Raw genomic sequence first — 20,156 nt, forward strand, 5'->3', positions numbered from 1 at the left:
TGGCATACTCAAATCCTTTATTTTTTTTTTTTAGAATTGAATGGGCATTTGAAATGCCATTCAAAATCTTCTTATTGACATTTTTCTCCTCCATTAGCATATCATAACTCATCTATAGCTTTTCCTCGAGATAGGACAAATCCATTCCTTTTAACTCATTTTTCATATTTGATTTAAAGATTAAATAATTTAAAATTTTCATAAATTTTGATTATTTAATTTTCCTTCACATGTTTTCATAAAATACATTTAATTGGCATCACCAATGAAAATGGTTTTATTTTTTAAACAAATTTACAAAAGTTAAAATAATGGACTTTTTCCTTTTTGATCATTTTCAATTGATAAAATTCTTTTAGTTTTCAAAATAGATTAAATAAAAAGCAATTCAGTGATTTCCATAGATACCTAAGAATTTTCGTTTCTTCAATTAAGTAGACACGATATTTTGATGGTTGATAAAATGTATTCATTCAATCTCTTTACATATTCACCCATTTTGTTTATAATAAACTTTGCATGTGAAGTGATTAAAATACACTTTTTTGAACCTTTCTCATCCACCTGTTTTAAAAACCTAATCCCATTTCTTCTCCATTTTCTCTTATATTCTTTCTATCTCTTTCAATTTATTTTTTATTTTCTATCCTCCATCCCCTTCCATTCCTCTCCATCCCCTCTCTCCACTTTGAAACAAAAAAAATTATAGATTCATGACCAGCTAAAAGAAAAAGAAAAAACGAAAGAAAGGAAAGAAAATGAAGATTTTTTTTCTTCCTCCTTTGGTTTCAATATTTGAAAATAAAAATAAAAATGACAAGCAAGATAAAAACAAAAAAAAATAATAAAATTAAAACAAAATAGTATTACAGTTTTGGATGGGAAAAGGTCAAAGAGGAGGGTCTCTTAACCATTTGATATATAAATTTTATTTTATATATATGTAAAACTTATCAAATATTTTATTTATTATTTTATTTTATAAAATGTAGAAAAAAAATTTAAATAAAGTTTGTTAATATAATCTATTCAAATTCTACTTAATTTTAATCAAAATTTGAAATTCCATTTAATTTTTTTATGGGCAGAAAATAAAATATTTTATTTACAAGGTAATATTTGTGTGAATAAAAAATTCAAAGCATATAATAAAAAAGATCAAAATTGTATAATACTATGGGTGAATATTAAAATAATTTAAAAAATATATTAATATAATTTTAATTAATTAATTAAATTGGATTTTATATTCCAAACAAAAAATTATTGAGGCTATTGGCAGATTCAAAATAGATTGTGGAGTCGTTATTTCGCAGTTCGAGCCGTGATTTCCGTACATGGTGGGGAGGGTTCACCGTATATCCATGTACCAGCACTACGGATGATAGAAACCCGAATTCACTGCGGCGGCAATACAAGGCCGAGTGGTGCACCAGCCACAGTAAGCCACTGTTGAGTTTTAAAAATAGTCTAAACCATAATGTTGACTGTTTGACGGCTGTTATAGCGGTAGTGAGATAGCGTGGTAGGCAAGGGAGTATCGGATCGGTTGGTCACGTAGAATCGTAAGCGGTTTTTTTCCCTCTCTTCCAGTTTTCCATCACTTTCTCTCAGTTTTTCATACTTTCTCGCACCAGAAAGCGAACGAGAAAATTTAGTAACCACATTCACTGAAGTTCTGCAACCTTTCTCTCTCTAAAATCCATTTCTCTGTATCTTCATGAACCAAAAGAAGCTTATACTGAATGAGAAGGTCAAGGTGGGTGCTCTCTTCAGTCATTCTCCTTCACTCCTTTTTCTGTAACTCTTTCCTCCATTTGGTTTCCGAGAAAACGGAAAAAACTGGATGGAGAAACAGGAATCAGTTATGAACGTTTTGTCCTGTCTTTTGGGTTTGATCGCTAAACACGTCAGAATAAGAGAAATGGTTGTACCAGATGTTAGCCTCAGTGAGGTAGACGGAAAACAGATTCATAGTTTTTGTTTCTCTGTTATTTTATTTATTTATTTATTTTGGGTTTTTAAAACCTTTCCCATATTATCTCCGCAGCCAAACAGATCCATTATGTCATTTTCATCCATTTGCATTTTTTTGGTTATCCAATTCCTTTGTTGAAAGTGGGATGTGCGATTCAATTTATAAAATTTATTGAGCCTTTTTTTTTTTTGTGGATATTTGGTATTGTTCTTCAATTTTCGACACCACATTGTAAGATTCTCAGAACCATCTGAAATTCTTAGTTATTTTGTTTGAATTTGCTTCTAAAGAAAAAAATAAAAAGATGGAAAGCGAGAATTTCAGTTTTGGATGTTTACGCCTGTTTGAGTTAGGCAACTGAACGCCTCAGAATAAGACAAATGGTTTTATCAGACCGTCAGTCTTAGTGAAGTAGAAGTTTATGGTTTTTCTGCTCCTAAGCAATGGATAAAAGGTTCTTATTTTTTGTGTTTTCTTGGGAACCAAACAGAGCCGGTCTTTCATAATTTTCTATTTGAATTTATTTTATCCAATTTTTTTTTATTGAATGTGGCACAGTGATTCAATTTATAAGATTTATTGAGTAATAATACGCTGAAATACTTTGATAACTTTTGCTTGCTTTGCCTCTAAAAACAGAGAATCCAAGAGAAAAACATAGGGAAAATAGGATGTTTGGTTTTAGAAGTTTATGTTTTATGTTGTTGTGAGTTTGGCAGGCAGACGCCAAGGAGAAGAAAAATGGTTCTATCGGACCGATTGTCTCAAATGTAGTAGAGGTTTATAGGTTTGTTGAGTCCTAAGAAATGAAAAAAAAAGGTTCATGCTTTTTGTTTCATAATCTTCCTTCATTTTCAGCACTGCCAAACACGGCCACTATTTTCTTTGATTTCCATGTCTATTTCTTTAACCAGACTATTCTTTTTCTGAAGGTTGGGTGCATGAATCAATTTGTATAGTTTATTGATTTTTTCAGAGAAGTTTTTTTGGATACTACAGTGTAAGATGTTCCTCTATGAAGTAAGTTGTTTAGAGATGTTCTTGGAATTGCAGATGAAACGAATTACCAGCTTATGCATTGAAAGAGAAAGGGAAGAAGACTAGAATTCTCAGCTTCTTGCTTTTACAATATCTCTGTTGTTCGAGTTTGAAACTGCAGCAGCTTCCGCCTTCTCAAATCAGGTCAGAACAGAGTAGGAATACTCTCTCTATTTCTCTGTCTGATGGGATTTTTTTTTGTTTTTGTTCTTTTTTTTTTTCTCTCTCTGATCAATTCCTTTGATGAATCCGAAGAAAAGAAATCTTTACAGAAAAATACATTGAAAGCAAAGATGCCAGAAAATCCAATAACTAATGAAAACATATATAATGTCGATAACTTTTTCACTTTGCAGGGAAAGCAAATGGCAGTTGGCATTTCTGTCATACAGAGTGATGGCATCATGGAAGGTACATGCGATTGAATCCTCAACAGTTGCTCTGATCAGGGATCAGATATGGTAAGTTATGTTTCTAAGTCTACACAGCAGAAGATAGAGAAGCCACAGTTCTCTGTTGACACTGATTGTAGGGAAAAACAAACAGGTTCTGTTTCCCTTTTGCAACCCAATGGAATTGTGAAAGAATACTGTACAACTTCTGCAGTTCATTTCTTGGGGCAAAATAAGAGAGAGAATTGTCATTATTTTCCTTCTAAAAGAAAGCAGCATTTGTTCCAGACAATGCTGATTCCAAAGGAAAAGCCCTCTCTGACTTATAAATGCACAAAAGAGAGATATGAAGTTTTTGGCTCGACAATTGAGAAAAAATTGCCTCATGATGTTTTGCATATGCAAGAAAATCAATCATTTTGAAAAATACGGTATTTGGCAATGCCAAAACAGTTTACAAGTAATCTTGGACCAAGGTTCCAGAACTGTAAATGGGGGCTGAGGAATAAAGCAACTTCCCAAGACCTTACCAACCAAAGAACTTGTTCAATGGAGGGAAAAAGGGTTTCAAAGAAATCTCAACAGGCCGATGCTATACATAAGCCATCATCCAGGGAAGAAGGGAAACTGATGGATTCTGTACGAAAAGAAGACGAAGGGGTTGATACTCATCAGCATCAGCCTTTTCCTTTAGTGAATTCTGGTGAAAATAAGCGCAAAGGTCTGGTGTGTCGTCCTCGAAAGCATAAGAGGAGAAAAAAGGGATATCATGGTGGCCAACAAAGTGACTCAATATGCATTGTTTGTCAATATGGTGGATGCCTTATTCTTTGCGATCACTGCCCATCTTCATATCATATGGAGTGCATTAACCTTGAGGTGCATTTTCCTTTCCTATGATTTTGGCTTTGCTAATCTTTTTAGGATTTGGAAACTTGTCCTTGAGGTGCATTTTCCTTTTCTGTAATTATAGCTTTGCTAATCTTATTAGGGTTCGGAAACTTGTCTTGCAACTAATCATCTGTTCTTCTACGATACATAGGAGCATGTGCAATTTTGACCTCATAACTTTTATGAGGATGAAATTAATATGAAAAATGATGATTAAACAAGTCTTGTTCTCTTTCCTTTATATTATGCTATATTAGGTGGTCATTGCATTGCTAGTATGATCCAAGAGGTTTGTAAATCTATGCATACCTTGGCTTACTGGCTTACTAGAATTATCAGAGGCAATTACTATTTTTTCATTTCTTTATTATTAAAATTTTCATGTTCTTGAAAAGGTCTTTTTTTTTTTTTTCAAACATTGAGAGCAAGGTTCTTATTTCTGTTAATCATTGTAATAAACTGACTATTAATTTTGGAACTTGAGAGTTCTTGGTATCAAATTTGTTCCATAATCCATAATACTATTCCAACTCGGCTATAATTTTATTTTAAAGCTAGTTGTTTACACTGTGTGACACTAAGAACGATAGAGGACAATCAGTTTTTGTGGAAAAATTAAGTTTTTTTAATGCTTGAAATGAAATGAGGAATTATTGGTTCTTCTAAAAGCCCTGGAATTGAGGTTTGAAGGCCTTAAGGGAGTTAGCTGACTGATTGACAGATGGAGGGGGCTTCTCTAAGAATTTTGTTGCCTGGTTCATCCCTGAAGTGTATTTGTAAGATTATATATTTCATTCTGGAAAGATTTGTTTCTTTTATGTTAATAGTCTAATTTTTGATGGGTTTAAGCTTGAGGAGTCAAATTTCTTGAATAAAATAGGGGCTATAATTCTTGAGGGATTTGGCTGGCATTGGTTAGTTTTAGTTTTTGTTGCACCTATTTTCCTGTCGTGGGTTAGTTGTTGGCTTTGTTAAGGCCTACAAGTCCTTTATGCATTCATCTTAATGAAAATTTTGCTTTCCATCCAAAATAAAAAAATGACTCCAGAAGAGATATTTGGAAAATGAAAATGTGAGTAAATACACAATTGAATGCATTAACACTTGAAATCAAGGAATAAAACAAAAGAGGATGCTTAAAATTCCCGACAATCAAATATGCTTATGGAAAATAAATTTGATTGCAGATCTAAAACCATGCAATATAAATTATGTATTATGGCACAAATCCTTGTGTTGCACAAATGACAAATAAGTTGTAAAATGAGAATCTAGGATGATGTCAATCTTTTCAATTTTAAAAGGGTATTTAACTCCATAAGTAACATGTGGAGCCTTAAAGCAATTATTTTGCAACTCCTAGGGTTTCTATTGGTCTTTGTATACATATGTACATGTGTTCTTAGAAGGGTAGTTAACTCCATAAGAAACATGTGAAGCTGAAAAGGATTTATTTGGGCAATTGATAGGTTCACATTTGGGACTGTGTGTTTCCTTGTGTATGCATGCTCTTGTGTGTGTGTGTGTGAGTGAGTGAGAGAGAGATAGATAGAGAGAGAGATGATTTAGGCTTATAAATCAATGAGAATGAAATGGATAAAATGATTCAAATGTCTCAATCTTTTTTCTATTCTTATAAATTAACATGGATTAAAGCTTTTTTTTTTTTCCTATGACATAACATGGATTATTATGATACTAGTACACATTGGACAATTCTTTGAATTGAAGTTATCCACTTCCTACATACATAAACCATGATAAGCATGTTACTATATTTAATTTTCTAATTTCTTTTTGGTGTGTTCATTTGTATTTGATTTGAATTTTGAACTCACTAAGTACCTTTAAAAATTACTCTTTAATCTTTTAAAGCATTCCTACTTTTTTTCTCCTTTGAGATGGTTGTAAATAGGTGTATTATCATTTTTTAGTTGATTTTTCTTATTTTTGTCTCCATCTTTAGATAAATTTATTTGTATGCTTGATTCAATACAATGAGAGTATTAATTTTAACAAACTTATATTTAATGTTTGACCATTCAGAATGTTCCAGATGGAAAATGGTTTTGTCCATCTTGTTGTTGTGGCTTATGTGGCTTGAGAGATGTAGATGGTCAAAGTCAACTGTTCACTGAAGTTTGTGACCAATGCTCCTTACAATGTAAGTTATGGTCTAAAGTAATTCCTTATATTTATCATTTATAATTTAAATATCTTTTTTCATGTTACTCTGTAGATCATGTGGATTGCATGACTAGAGCTAGAATTGGATTTCCTAGAAGCCATCCATCTGAGAAGTTCTGCAGCCAAAATTGTTTTGAGGTATTTGTTCTCTCCATCTTGTTAATATTTCTTTAAGAACATACCAAGGCACACAACTTATACAAAAACATTATGCATCATTTCATCTCCTTTGTATTTTATCCCATTATATTATGTTCTGTTGGCGCTTTTCAGTTTTTTTTTTTTCTTTCTCTTTCCATATTGAAAAGTACATAAATAAAAGTAAGTATACAGAGATAGAAAACATAACTATTGCAAGAATAAACAATTTTATTTCTTCTTTTATAGGTAAAAGATAATTTATAAATGGCTATTATAAAAAAGAGAATGCACCCCAAATATATAGGAAGTATGACAAGTGCACCAACAAAAGGAAAAAACATGAGTAAAACGTAGCTCCTCCATATATAATCAACAAAGTTGAATAAGGAAATATTCTCACAGCCTAGGTAACATTTGAATTGACTATATAATATATTCAAAAAATATTCTTTCAATGACTTGTCCTAGTTTTCGAGGTCTTCAAAATTTTCTCTTGTTGCACTCCTTCCAACTACACTAGAGCCATGAATCTACCATGTCAACATAATAACAAACTTTTAATTGATTGAAGCATTTCCTAATCAACCCCAAAATGAGAAAATTGCAAAATCTATAATATTTAATTTGACCATTTTATCCAGAGAAAGCTCACTAACCCAATCAATTGAATAATTTGCATGAAAGCTCTAGTCATTTTTAATTCTCAATCATGAAAATTCCTTGAAAAACAAGGACTCTATATATTAGAATCTACTTATTATCCTATGTATTCATTACTTAAGCCTCTCTCTGGTGAAGAAGACTAAATAAAATAGCTAAGGAATCTTTAAGAGGCAAGTCATCATACCAATGATTCAACCAAAATTTAGTTCTTTGACTATCACTCACTTAGAATTTGATCCTAGAAAATAAGTCTTCTCATCATTTTCTAATGGCTTTGATAGACTCGTGTTATCCTTACCCTCTCTTGAGTTTTCAGACACTAACCCTCATTTGACTCTTTGTATTTTCCTATAATAGTTAGCATCTGAACACATTTCCTCATTGGTAAATCTTCACAACCACTTCACAAAAAGGCATTGTTGAATAACAAAATGTTTTTTTAACCCTAATTCACCATTCTGATTGCTTAAGCAAGTAGTAAGCCTAATTAATCAAGTGGTACTCTCTTTCTAAATAACCTCCTCCCTATAAAAATTCACACTGAATTTTTTTCTATCCTCAAAACAAACTGCTTTAAGGTTCAAAAATAAGGACATGAAATAGGCAGACAAGCTAGATAAAGTGCTCTTAATGAGTATAAGTTTCCCACCCATAGAGAGTTAGTATCTGCTATGAAGAGAGCCTTTGCTTAAAATGTTCCTCAAATGAATCCCACATTGAAGAAACCTTGCCCAATCATTGATCTTCCTTTCTGAATCTTCTTTAAGGAAGACACATTTTACAACTCTTACAAGAAAATGACTAAGAACCTTCATTACCAAAATAAACAAATAAGGAGAAAAAGGTCTTTTGTCTCAAACATCTAGAGCTTATGAAAGAACTTATTAGAAATCCATTCATCAAAATTGTAAATCTAATTATAGAAATATAAAATCTTATCTACTTTATCCACTTCTAACCAAATCACACCTTGTCCATCTCTTAACTAAGGTCCCATTTAATGTGATCATAAGCATTATCAATATCCAATTTGCATGCCATCTCCACATTTTTGCTTTTGATCCTCGAATTAATAGCCTCGTTAGCAATAAGAGTCACATTCAAAATTTGTTTAACCTACATGAAAGCAAATTTAGAAGCTAAGATGACTTTTTCCATGACCTTCTTTAGTCTATCCACTAAAATCTTAGCCAACAATTTGTACAAGTTTCCAAGCAAACTAATTGGATTAAGGCTTCTTGATCCTCTTCCCCATGCCTTTTCTTGAGAATTAAAAGCAGAAGTGTAACCTCTAGACTCTTCTTAAAGGTATTAGACTCATGAAATTCGTGCAAAAACTTTGTCACATCATTTAGAAGAAAGACCCAACAACTTTGTAAAAATGCCATAAAAAGGCCACCTAGACATGGGGCTTTATCTCCTCTCAACTCTTTGGGAGCTGTCAAAGCCTAATCTTTAGTAAAACAACCTCTTAAGAAAACCTTTTTAGCCCTCCCTCCCCTCCCCCCCATATTACTAAAAGTCACCACCTTGATCCTTGGTTTTCAGTCCCTTAGATCAAGATAAAACTCATGGAAAAAATTGGAGATCCCTAAATTAGTCTTTAATGTTTCTGAAATCAAATCAACATTGATTCTAAATTTTCTAATCAAATTCCTTCTTTGATGGTCATTAGCCATGCTATGGAATAACTTGGTATTTTTGTCCTCTTCCTTAGCCCACAACACTTTAGATTTTTTTCATCAAACCAATCTTCTCTAACAACACCAAATTCTTATATTTCTCTAACATAACACTTCGAGCCTTTTTTTTTTAAATGAAAAAAGCTCCCAATTCCACTATTGTAATTTTTTCAAGGCTTTCAATTTCCTTGACAAGATGAAACTTAGAGAACTCTTGAAAACAAGCTAAGCTTGTACTTTGATTGAATCTTTAAAGTTGATCTCTTTGAGCCACATAGTATCAAATATGAAGCAACACTTTTCTCTCCTTAATATGCCATAATCATGAAGAATTGGATAGTTATCCAACACAAGCTTAGACAAAATACTTTGAGTCATGTTAGGGAGGTGGTCTTCCTAATTAGCAAAGCTAAGGACCCAATCCAATCTAGACAACAAATAAAAGATACTAAGGTTAGAAGAGCCAAATGTAGGTATTCATTATATATATATATATATGTATAGCACATGTTAATCTGGAATAATGAAATCTCCAGAGATTATATAAAGGTTGGGAAGGAAATATATTATAAATGCACTAACATGCACTAACTCAAGTGATAAGATAAATGTGCAATAAAGTTAAGAACTCACTTGGAGAGTATTAGATTCACGACATGAAAGTCACATGTTTGATCCATGGTTTCATATTTAATGACCATTCTAAACCTACTAAATAAGTGAAAGGTTGACATTTGATACATAACTAGGTAAGAGCTAAGGAGATAAGCAATCTAGATACTAAGGAAGATAAAAATTGAATTTAGCATAGATAATTTAAAAGCCAAATTTTAGAAAGAACTACAAAAGAGAAAAAAAAAAGAAAAAAAAGAAAAAAAAAGAAAAAAAAGAAAAGAAGAAGAAGAAGAAGTTACAAGAAAAAGAAAAGAATAATTGACAAATGACCTATCAAACTACAAACAAAAATATAGGTATTCTCATTGAGAATTGTGAAGACCCTTATATTGCAATAACATAGCATGCATCTTTTATTAAAAAATATGCTTCTTCATTGGTTGATTAGGCCGCTTATGAGAATTCCAATTGCCACGACCACTTATGAGAATTCCAATTGCCATAAAAAGGTCCATTATCCCTCATAAAAGAGTTTTAAGAATCCTAATCTCTATTAGCAACCCATCTTTTGATTCTACAATCTTCATGCACTACAACAACAAGATGGCTAAAACAAATGTTGTTTCAAGGCTTTCAAGCAAGAGTGACCCTTCAAACAGAATTAAGATTCTTAATCGACTTACCTATTTTTTTTTCTTCTTAAATCACCTTACTTTTGAGGAAAATATTTTGTTGAGGCTGAACTTTTTGGTTTTTCCTATTGAAGAACTTATGGTAACTCTTCTTCTAGTTCAGGTCTCAATTGAAATTTTAGGATCTTCATTCATCTATTTAATTTATTGTCGATATATCAAATCATCTCCAACTTACAAGAACATTTTAGAAAAAAATTTCATTAGAAGTTACTACCAAATATACTCTTAGTCTTCTCTACCCATATCATCATGAAAATAGAAGTGGTCTAAGCTAAATGATGGCCTATCTATTTGACATGGTTTTCTCTACTTCCTTCCTTCGCTTACCACCACCTCTCCTAGTGCCTTTCTTTCTTTACTTTGTCTAATTCTTTCTTAACATCTTTATATAATTGAAATAAGATATTGAATAGGGAATATGATGGAAAGGAGGGGAGAAAGTCCAAAAGATTCTTAAGTCATTTATTTTTAGTCAAATGAAGGGATGTTTAAGATAGACCTACCTTGACATAGACAATCCATTGAATTATTTTCCTACACCTATTTTCATAAAGGAAACTTTGATAATTTCTTTTAGAGTTTTTCACTTTCTTCCTTACACTAGTTCTCATCAGTGAGTAGCTTGGGAATACTTATGGTCATAGGGTTGTTGTAGACCAAGTCTATTTAAAGAAAATTAAGCCTTTTGGCTTTTTAAAGATAAAAGACGCCTTGGTGGATTTCTTGGGGGATGGTGAGTTATTATCCCTATTGGTGTTCACTTGTGCTACCTCTTATTTCTTCATTTTTTTTGGTGTTGGATTAGTATCAAAATTTTAGAGATGGTTGGTCATTTCACCTTGCCCTAACTGCTCATGAAGCACCAATATGCAAGAGTGATTTACTTATTATTGACATGGGAGATTTAAGTAGACAAGTGTGGTGGTTTGCATCATGGTTTAGTGTATATATCATCATCTAAATATGAGATGGTTCCTTTCATGGAATTCAAAATCAAGCAACACAGGAAAAAGCTTTTCCACATTGGCCAGCTCAAAGGAACTTTCTCATAAGATTCTGAAATAGAAGTTGAGTTTGAGGAAAGTTATTTTCTAAATAGAAGTTGACTTTGAGGGAAGTCCATTTACATCATCGATTGGTTTACTACCATTATTTAGTTGGAGTTAACCACCAATTTCTAATCAAGGAGTAGCCTTATTGAAGAAATCATGGATCTTTTGCACAAAAGACAAAAACGCAAAATGAACTTTGATTCCTATGTTGCACGAAGATCAAAATTATGCTTCATCAATGGTCAATACGGTTTAATTATCTTGCTTGCTCAATCTAGTTAATATAGGAAAAAAAATCTAAAAGAATGGTTTTGATTTCTTCAAAGACATCTAAAATGATTCCTAGAGCAAATCAAATAGGTTTTGATGTTACAAATATTGAAGTACCTTGATAAGCTTCATTCCAACTTTTTCTGAGGTTTCTGTCTTGGAATATGAAACATTAAAGCTGCTATTGCAAACCTAAGCTCAAGAACAAACTTAAGGTTTGAAATATTGTGCCAAGGATTCAATTGGAATCCAATACAGATGAAAATGGTGCATGGAGCTCAATGAAAAAGTTATGGAATTATCTTCTCTTAGTACCATTATAGTTTGGTTGCTATCACATACGAGATTTGTCTCATTTGAAGGGTGCATACTAAAGAATAAAATTTATATTGCTTGAGTTCCAAATATGAAAGTATTGATGAATTGAACTCTCTTGTGGAGAGTTCTTGCAAAGTTGGCATGACGGTCCTTGAAGACATTGTTTTGAATCACTGTTGTGTGCACTACATGAATTAAAGTGGTATTTGAATGTTTTTGGTGGTTTATGAATTGGGAAGATCTTTTATACTTCAGTGTTAAAACCTCTTGTTTGATGGAAGTGTTAAACTGAAGTTGAAGAGGTTTATCAAAAGGAATTCCAACATATTGAAGAGGCATGGTGAAAAATTCCTCAATTTCAGTTGACTGTGATGTTTTTCAACCTCCAGTTTGGCATATTCATCTTAGCATTGAATTCTTAAACCCACTAGGAATTGTGGATGAGTCTTCTCTAACCAATGGAGATTGATGTGGGGGAATTCATTGGATCATTTTCCTACATCTCTTTTCATAAATTCAAGAATAAGAAGTGACATTCTTTATGTTCAAATAAAATTGCATACCTTATTTGTTATGTTTTGGTTAGAATCCAGAATCAAATATGAACAAATTGGGACATGCTCACTATTCAAGACCTATATGCTTGGAAAGCTGTATGAATCTAGTTTCCAACGAAAAAAAAGTAGTGCTCAAATTGAAATTTTTTATAAGGAGATATAATGGAATTAGTGAACAGGAGACAAGCTGGCAGCCCTGTACCAAGAGCTGTGTGAGTGTTGTCCAGCAGAAGCCTTGTATCCATTGAGCATATCGAGTAACAACTGATAATGCACATCCTTGACCTTCCATTTAATTAGTTTTCAAGTCCCTATATCTCTCTCTTAGTAAAGTAAACTTTGGTAAAAAACCAAAAAAAAATTTCAGTCTTTCACTTGCTGCCCTAGACTAGGTGTCAATGGGAATTTGCTTCGAGAATTTCTATGGTTGCAGGGCAGTGGCCTTAGGTTTTGCTGTGTTTGAACTAAGCGTGCTTATGAAATGATTTTTTTGAATTCTTGATTTATAAAATGAATTACAACATCAGCTTATGATTTGTCTTTTACTCATTTCTCAGGCTATTTTTTTTTTTTTTAAAGAAACTAACAACTCTAGTTTACTCCAGATGTATGAAAGGTTATTAGAAAATTGTGACACTGTAGATGAAGCAAAAACAAAGAATTAACAATGATTAGTGTCATCTGGAGAGAGTTAAAACCTAGATCATCTCTAATCTACTTAAATATCCACACATAATTGATTTAAATGAAACACAATGATCTAACCATTAGGAAAACATTTTAAGTGTGTTTAAAGAATCAATTATGTCAGATTTAGGAGAGATACAAAGAGATCATAGATTATAGAAGAGAAAATCACCAATCTTATAGTAGGAAATGAATTACACCTGAAAATCAATGCATCTTTGTGTTAATTTTCACCTAAGGCAATCCTCTTTCGGTTGTGGAAAAGCTTAGCTGCTAACTATGACTGAGAAAGCTTCTTAACCATGTTTGGCAGCCAAGAATATGATAGTAAAATACAGAGGAAGAGAAAGAGATCTGAGAAGGAAAAATTGAATTTAAAAAATATTCTCAAAGTGCCAAAAGATAAAAAATATCCCCTCAAAAGAATTCCCCAGTACCAAGAACTAGCTTATTTATAGAGTTTATATGACAAGTGAAACAATCTCCTCATGCCATATCACTTAAAAAATCATATAGAATATAACATATAAAATAAAACCAAAGTTAACTAATTACAATCCTTTAAGACATAAATTTGATAAAATAGTAAAAATGATAGAAAGAGGGTTCCAATGTCAAAATTTCAATGCCACAATGGTTTCAAATTGATACAAGGTGATAACAACTTTGTTTAACAAAAATAGTCCCAATATCAAAATATAAACAAGTATATGATTAAAGTGTCACACTAGTGTCTTTTTGCTTGTCGATTTGGTATTGATACCTTGATTCAGTATTGAACCAAGAATTCTTCAATATACTGCCAGCTGCCGATGCCTTACCTGTGATATTGATTTCATTTCAACAGCAACCTTCATATTGATATGTTAAAATACTCCAAAACTCCATCTTTCTAGAACTTTTCAACACTTCAGAATTTTGACACCATCTATGAACTCACCTTTTTCACTTTGTCTCTCTTAGTCTTTCACTTGCTGCTTGCCCTGCTCATTCCTTGGTTCATTTTCAAGAGTTTCTTCCCTGTTTTCTGCATCAACTGTTACAACTCCCACCATTAACTCCAATTAGGCATTAGCTAAAACAGAGGTCTTTGTAGACTGAATTGTATGCCTTTGTTCCACAAAAACATCCTTTTAGACTTCAGAAATATCATGATTTGCATATAAATCAGGCTGTTCCAGACCAAGGCCTGTTAAAGGAGTTCTTCTCATTTTTGCTCTTATCCCCTACATGGGTTCATTGTGGGGGCTGTATATTACCTTGTGTTCACTTGTGCTGCCACCTTCTTCTTCATCTTACTGGCATCAAGCCTGATTTCAGTTTAATGACATATCTAGAAGGGTAACAGATGAGCTAAACCAATAAAAAAAAAAGAAAAGAAAACAATAGACAACGACAAAGAAGAGAGTGCAAAGAATCCATCCAGCTAAATTCCTACCAAATTACCAATGAGTTCTAAGAAAGATTTCTGGTTTCAGATTTGGTCTTTGGCTGACATTGTGCTGACATTAGCATAGTTGGTCTCTAATGACAGACCCAAGAACATTATATACGTTTATATAATAATCAGTGAATTCTTTCTATGTAGCATAACTCAGATACCTTTAGAAAGTTTGTGATTGGAATACATGCGGATCATCAGTGCAAATTTCTCATTATATATTGAAAGTGAAATGCTCCTTATGTTGGGCCTTTTTGTTTTGAAGAAAAAATCGAGTTTCTATAACATCTCTGTGTGGCATCCATTGTTATCAATATAACTTTTTTATTTTTTCTTTTTAATTTTTTTATGAGTTTTCTCAATGTCATCTGACAGAACAATAGGTAACATTTCAGAACTTTTTATTGGCGTGTTTCTTGTTAATGTCTGATAATTGATTTCCTCTGGAGTTTCTTTTAGTATTCAGGCAAGAGTTATTGCTGGAATTACTATTCTGCTCTGCATGTTTTATGTGAGTTTTATTTCATGCTTTTGGGTTATGTTGTAATTTCTTTCTTCTTCCTTTCTTGTTGTATGCATATAAATTTGTTTCCATTCTACTATAATAATGATCCAGTTATTTACAATTTAGTTACTACTTTCAGTTATGCGGCCGCATTCACCAACTTCTAGGAATTCGAAATCCAACTAGTGTGGATGGCTTAACCTGGAAACTCCTGAGATCAACAAGAAATGATTGTAATGTTTACAATGAATTAAGGATTGATACCTGCAGTGAGTTATCTCAAGCCCTCAATCTTATGCACGAGTGTTTTGAACCCATCATTGAGCACCACACAAAGAGGGATCTCATTGTTGATATTGTTTACAACTCAGTGTAAGACTTTCTTTCACATAATGTAGTAGTTCAATTTATTCTAGGTACAACTGCACTAATTTTGAGTGCTGATTTAGAACTGAAGAAACTATTTCTGTGCCTTTCCTTAATGGTTTCTTTATAAGGGACATTTCTGCAAACCATAGTTGAATTTCTGCGGTGAATACATGTCTACTTGACTACTTCATTTTGAATGTTCTGTCTGCCTTAGTTTGTGTTTGCATATGCATAATTTTATAACAATGCTACTGTTTAATTCAATAACAGATCTGAAGCTAATAGGCTTATCTTAGATGTTTAAGAAGCCCTTGAACTAGGAATCATGTGCTAACTATCAACTCATGTCCAAATTTGAGAAATGGCCATAAATTTCCCCCCCTTAAAATATCTTGGTAAGTTGGTGATATTGGTAAAACCTTGTTCAAGTCATGCCAAAGTTGCACAATGTTTGGTTCATCACATAGCTTTATAGGATCCGGGGAGTCTTATAGTGAAGGGAATCATGGCATTGGACAGAGTTTGCTATGTAAAAAGAGTAAAATATTTGCAAGTGAAGCAAAAAACATGTGGTCTTGGTTTCAGCTGAGATTTCAATTGAGCATTTCAGTGCCATCTGCATCAAATAAGGTAACCCCTTTTTTCGGGTGTCCAATGTTTCTTCAATGCAGGTGTGAGAAACCAGGATCAAAATCCACTCTTTTCTTTTTCTTTTAGCATCATATTTTTTTTTTTTTGGGTCATTGTCTTTGATCCATCAGAAATTATGACCTAATGGTCTTGGATAGTCCATTCCCTCTTTTATATCTCTCAGTTTAGAACCAAGTATAAGGGGGTTAACTCACAAGCATATTATATTCCAAGGTTTTTGAAAGTAAAAATTCAACATTTGCTGTGTTTTGTAAAGAAGCAAAGCAAAAATCATATTTTTAAGAGCGTGTTAATAATTTTTCCTTTATATCTATCTCTAGATCAAAATTCAAGCGGTTGGATTTTCGTGGCTTCTATATCATGGCTTTGCAGAAGGATGATGAGTTTGTATGTGCGGCCACTGTAAGGTAATTATCTGAAATATTTGCAATTCCTTCATATCATTCCTTGGGCTTTAGGCTTTTATGAATTGTGTTTATGAGTATCTCCATGGTTTAAGGATCCATGGACACAAGGTTGCAGAGATGCCTCTAGTTGCTACTGCTTTCAAGTATCGCCGGCAGGGTATGTGTCAACTTCTTGTTCATGAGCTAGAGAAGGTAATATTTCTTAATATTGCTCAATGATTTATTCATTTATTTTACTTTGAGATATTCTATGACAAGAAAGGAAAACTTGGAATGTAAGTTGAATCTCTCTCAACCCTACCTTAGTTAAGAGCTTGTTTGATACTGATTCTATAAAGCGTTTCTAACCTTTCTAACACTTGAAATTTTTTATCATTCAAGTATTAAGAAGGTTAGAAACGTTTTCTAAAATCACTGCCAAACACACTTTAAAATATTTGAAGTTTTAATCTTTGTCCCCTTCATCTTTTCAGCAATAAAAAATGTTTCCTAGCTTATGCTCTATTACAATTCCATGGGCAAATACAAGCAATCTATTTTTCTGTCTGCAGATGCTCAGTCAATTGCATGTTGAAAGATTAGTCTTGCCTGCTATCTCCGAACGATCAGAGCTTTGGCAATCTTTATTTGGTTTTTCAGAGATGTCTTCTGCTGAAAGGCTAGAACTCTTACGTTTCCCTTTCTTGGGATTTCAAGGAACCACAATGTTCCAGAAAATCCTCAGCAAAATCATCCCCAGAATGGAAATGAGGGGTAAGTTTCTATGTATCTGTTTACCATATTCAAGCAACACCATCTTTTAACTAGGTGTGGTTCTACTTTGTTCTTTTTGTTTCTTATTTTGGTTTATTGGGCAAAATTTTGCTGGTGCATCTGAAGAGTCTGGAGGGAGTCTTCCTAGAGTCTCTCTGGTACTTTCTAACACTATTGAATCATGGACCCTGTTGATTCTGACTATGGGTGTTTAATAGTTTACTTTAAAGTGTGTCTCACTACATTTTCTTCACTCTTTCATAAATTGGACCTGGTTTTTATAATCAGGACTGGGTGTGCTTTTGGCGGTCCGGGAAAATACCCTCATCCAGTTAGTTGGGTCCTGCCTGCAACTTCATGTAGGAAAACAACAAATCAGTTGCATGTCAACAACAGAAAATTAGTGTATTTTGTGACTTGTTCTAACTGGAATTCCCTTGAAATTGGTCGACTTTTTCATGGTCTTTTTTACTGGAATAATAGTCTATATTTAATTATACTATTCACAGTTGAATATTCAGCTACATGTCGACCTTGAGACCCCTGTACCATCAACAGTGGACTGTTAATATCGTTTGCTTTTTTCTCTTTTTCATACAGTATGAGAATAGAGGTGGATATGGCAATGAGTGAAGATTTTGGAACTTAAATTACTAGCTGATGAGGTCAAAAATTGGAATCATTCGGAAAGAGAAGAATTTTTCTGAAGATTGCAATGGAAATGCAAGCATGCATAAATCTGTGTATAAACGCACAAGAGTACTTGCAAGCAGGGATTCAAGAATAGGTGGTAATTTGGATTGAAATTGAGTAAAAGATATGGAGAAAGCATCCATATCTTGAAAATACAGAAAAGTTTTCCTTCTTGGTATTCTTTTGTTGGAGAATTACCATCTTAAGGTTTGTTTCCAATGTAAAGTTTGCAGATTCATAGCCACATCCAAGTCCCTATATCTTCACAATTTTGGATTATGCAGTAAATTGAAGGGAAAAGGAGAGAAAATAACACTCTTTTAGCAGTGAGTTTAAATGTTGTGATTATAAACATATTGTTTTGAGCCGTGATAAAATTATCTAATATTCTCTATGTCAAATATATATGTGATAGCCTTGTTGGGATTGAGTCTCATGGTCCCACCATGGTTGGCCCTTAGCACTTCCAAAGGGTAGGCAAGTTAGGACCGTGACCCCTTAATCCACCAATTGTTTATTTGTCCCAATAAAGGAGGTGTCCCTAGAAATTGAAGTTAGGATTAGACCCTTAAGGTCCATCTAAATGTCAATCTTGATACCTAAATGAGAATCAATTCTTCCAAACCAAATGAAAAGATTAAAATTTTCATTACTTTTTAGGTTTGTAATGACAATTTAACCTTAACTAAATGAAAAGATTAAATTCTCATTTAAGTTGATTATTAGTATTGAAAATATTAAATTTTTAATTACATTTATGATGACAATTTCAGGAATGACTTTTGTTCTATCAAGTAATTAAAACTCTAACTAAATAAAAAGATTAAATTCCCATTTAAATTAATTATTAGTATTAATAAGGGTATTTTTGGAAATAAAAAAGTGACAAAACCTCATACTTTTATAGGTAGTATAGATTATTCCTTAATTAAAGTCAATATTTAAAAAGATTTTGAGACATATTTGGTTAGTCTTGACCATTAAAATATTATTATTATTTAATTAAAATTGATATTTAAGAAATTTGGAAAAGCATAGTTGGATACTTTTTAATTTACTTTTAATGAAAATTGATAGTTGTTTTTCTAATTCTCACATTCACAATTTTATTTATTGTGAAAATCATATTTTAATGATCAAAATTACATTTTTTTTATATTCAAATTGATTCTCTCTCTTTTTATGTGAGGCTAATGTGAAACAAGTAACAACTTTTATAAAAAGTACCCACCAGGTTAAAAGAATCTTGTAAGAAGGATTTGTATACCTCAATCTAAGTTAATGGTGATAAAACTTTGACACTAGTTAAAACTCACTCACTTGAAAAACAAAAAATGCATATGACACTAGTTAAACATTGACACTGGGGACATTGAGTGAAGCCAGTTTTCCTCAGAAGCCAAGACCCACTTTTATGACAAACCAGAGATCAATAATTGGGGTTCTGTCTCCAGATTTGACAATCTAGTTGCTGAGGTCCTTTCATGGCCATATATGTAACAAAGTGGACCCTGTATGAGTGTGATGTTGGCATCGAAAGGCAGCCTTAGTATCATGAATATGAGTTAAAAGTTTTAGAATCCAATAAAAACATACTGTTTTTCACCCATATGCTACAACTCCCCATCAACCTGATTCAAGATACCCCACTCAAAGATTAGGATTTGTCTTGTTAGATCCCAAAGATTCAGTAATAATCTCTTTTGATATAGGGTTTAATTCCTTTTCATATACCTTGATATCAAACAGAACCAATTTGAATTGCTGGATATTCCAAAATGAAAAACTAAATTAATTACCATGGCCATGAAGTACACCAAGATGATGGGCGAAGACTACACCAAAGCAGCAACAGAAGGAGCTCCTAGAAATTCAGCTTATCTCTAACATTATTTTTAATGTACCAAATGATATTAACTCAGAATCCTGGGTATTTATTTAGCGAAATCTTGATGATTAAAAATTTGATTGTTGATATTCTCATGCACCTTGTATTATCTCTTGAGAATAGGGACTAGGGTAGCCCTTAAAAGGGTATTTTGAGAAGGACATTGATTTTTCCTTTAGGTTTTAGCAGGGATTGTCCCACTGTAACTGCAAATGCATGAAGACATACCCATAAATGGAGGTGCATGGAATATTCATGAAGAGAGCAACATGATAGCTAGAGA

General features: G+C 32.7%; 1 protein-coding gene across 2 annotated transcripts; it reads left to right on the top strand.

Annotated features, from left to right (window-relative positions):
• Window positions 1–1,666: 1,666 nt before the first annotated feature.
• LOC117912517 (increased DNA methylation 1) lies at window positions 1,667–18,343 on the top strand. 2 transcript variants are annotated; one of them, XM_034827120.1, is made up of 10 exons: window positions 1,667–1,759; window positions 3,032–3,160; window positions 3,373–4,287; window positions 6,346–6,463; window positions 6,539–6,624; window positions 15,252–15,484; window positions 16,453–16,539; window positions 16,632–16,731; window positions 17,091–17,292; window positions 17,893–18,343. In XM_034827120.1, the coding sequence occupies exons 3-10, from the start codon at window positions 3,850–3,852 to the stop codon at window positions 17,895–17,897; spliced, it is 1,269 nt and encodes a 422-aa protein (XP_034683011.1). In that variant the 5' UTR covers window positions 1,667–1,759; window positions 3,032–3,160; window positions 3,373–3,849; the 3' UTR covers window positions 17,898–18,343. The 2 variants fall into 2 exon arrangements, with proteins under 2 accessions (XP_034683011.1, XP_034683012.1); XM_034827121.1 differs by lacking the exon at window positions 1,667–1,759 and having other exon boundaries at window positions 2,472–3,160; window positions 3,373–3,477; window positions 3,563–4,287.
• Window positions 18,344–20,156: the final 1,813 nt, after the last annotated feature.

This window comes from Vitis riparia, chromosome 4 (assembly GCF_004353265.1).
Source record: "Vitis riparia cultivar Riparia Gloire de Montpellier isolate 1030 chromosome 4, EGFV_Vit.rip_1.0, whole genome shotgun sequence".
NCBI lineage: Eukaryota > Viridiplantae > Streptophyta > Magnoliopsida > Vitales > Vitaceae > Vitis > Vitis riparia.

Coding starts and splice junctions, on each gene's coding strand:
- LOC117912517 (XM_034827120.1), top strand. CDS start 3,850: ATGCCAAAACAGTTTACAAGTAATCTTGGACCAAGGTTCCAGAACTGT. Junction 4,288..6,345: donor TGGAGTGCATTAACCTTGAG/GTGCATTTTCCT, acceptor TTGACCATTCAG/AATGTTCCAGATGGAAAATG. Junction 16,540..16,631: donor GTATGTGCGGCCACTGTAAG/GTAATTATCTGA, acceptor CCATGGTTTAAG/GATCCATGGACACAAGGTTG.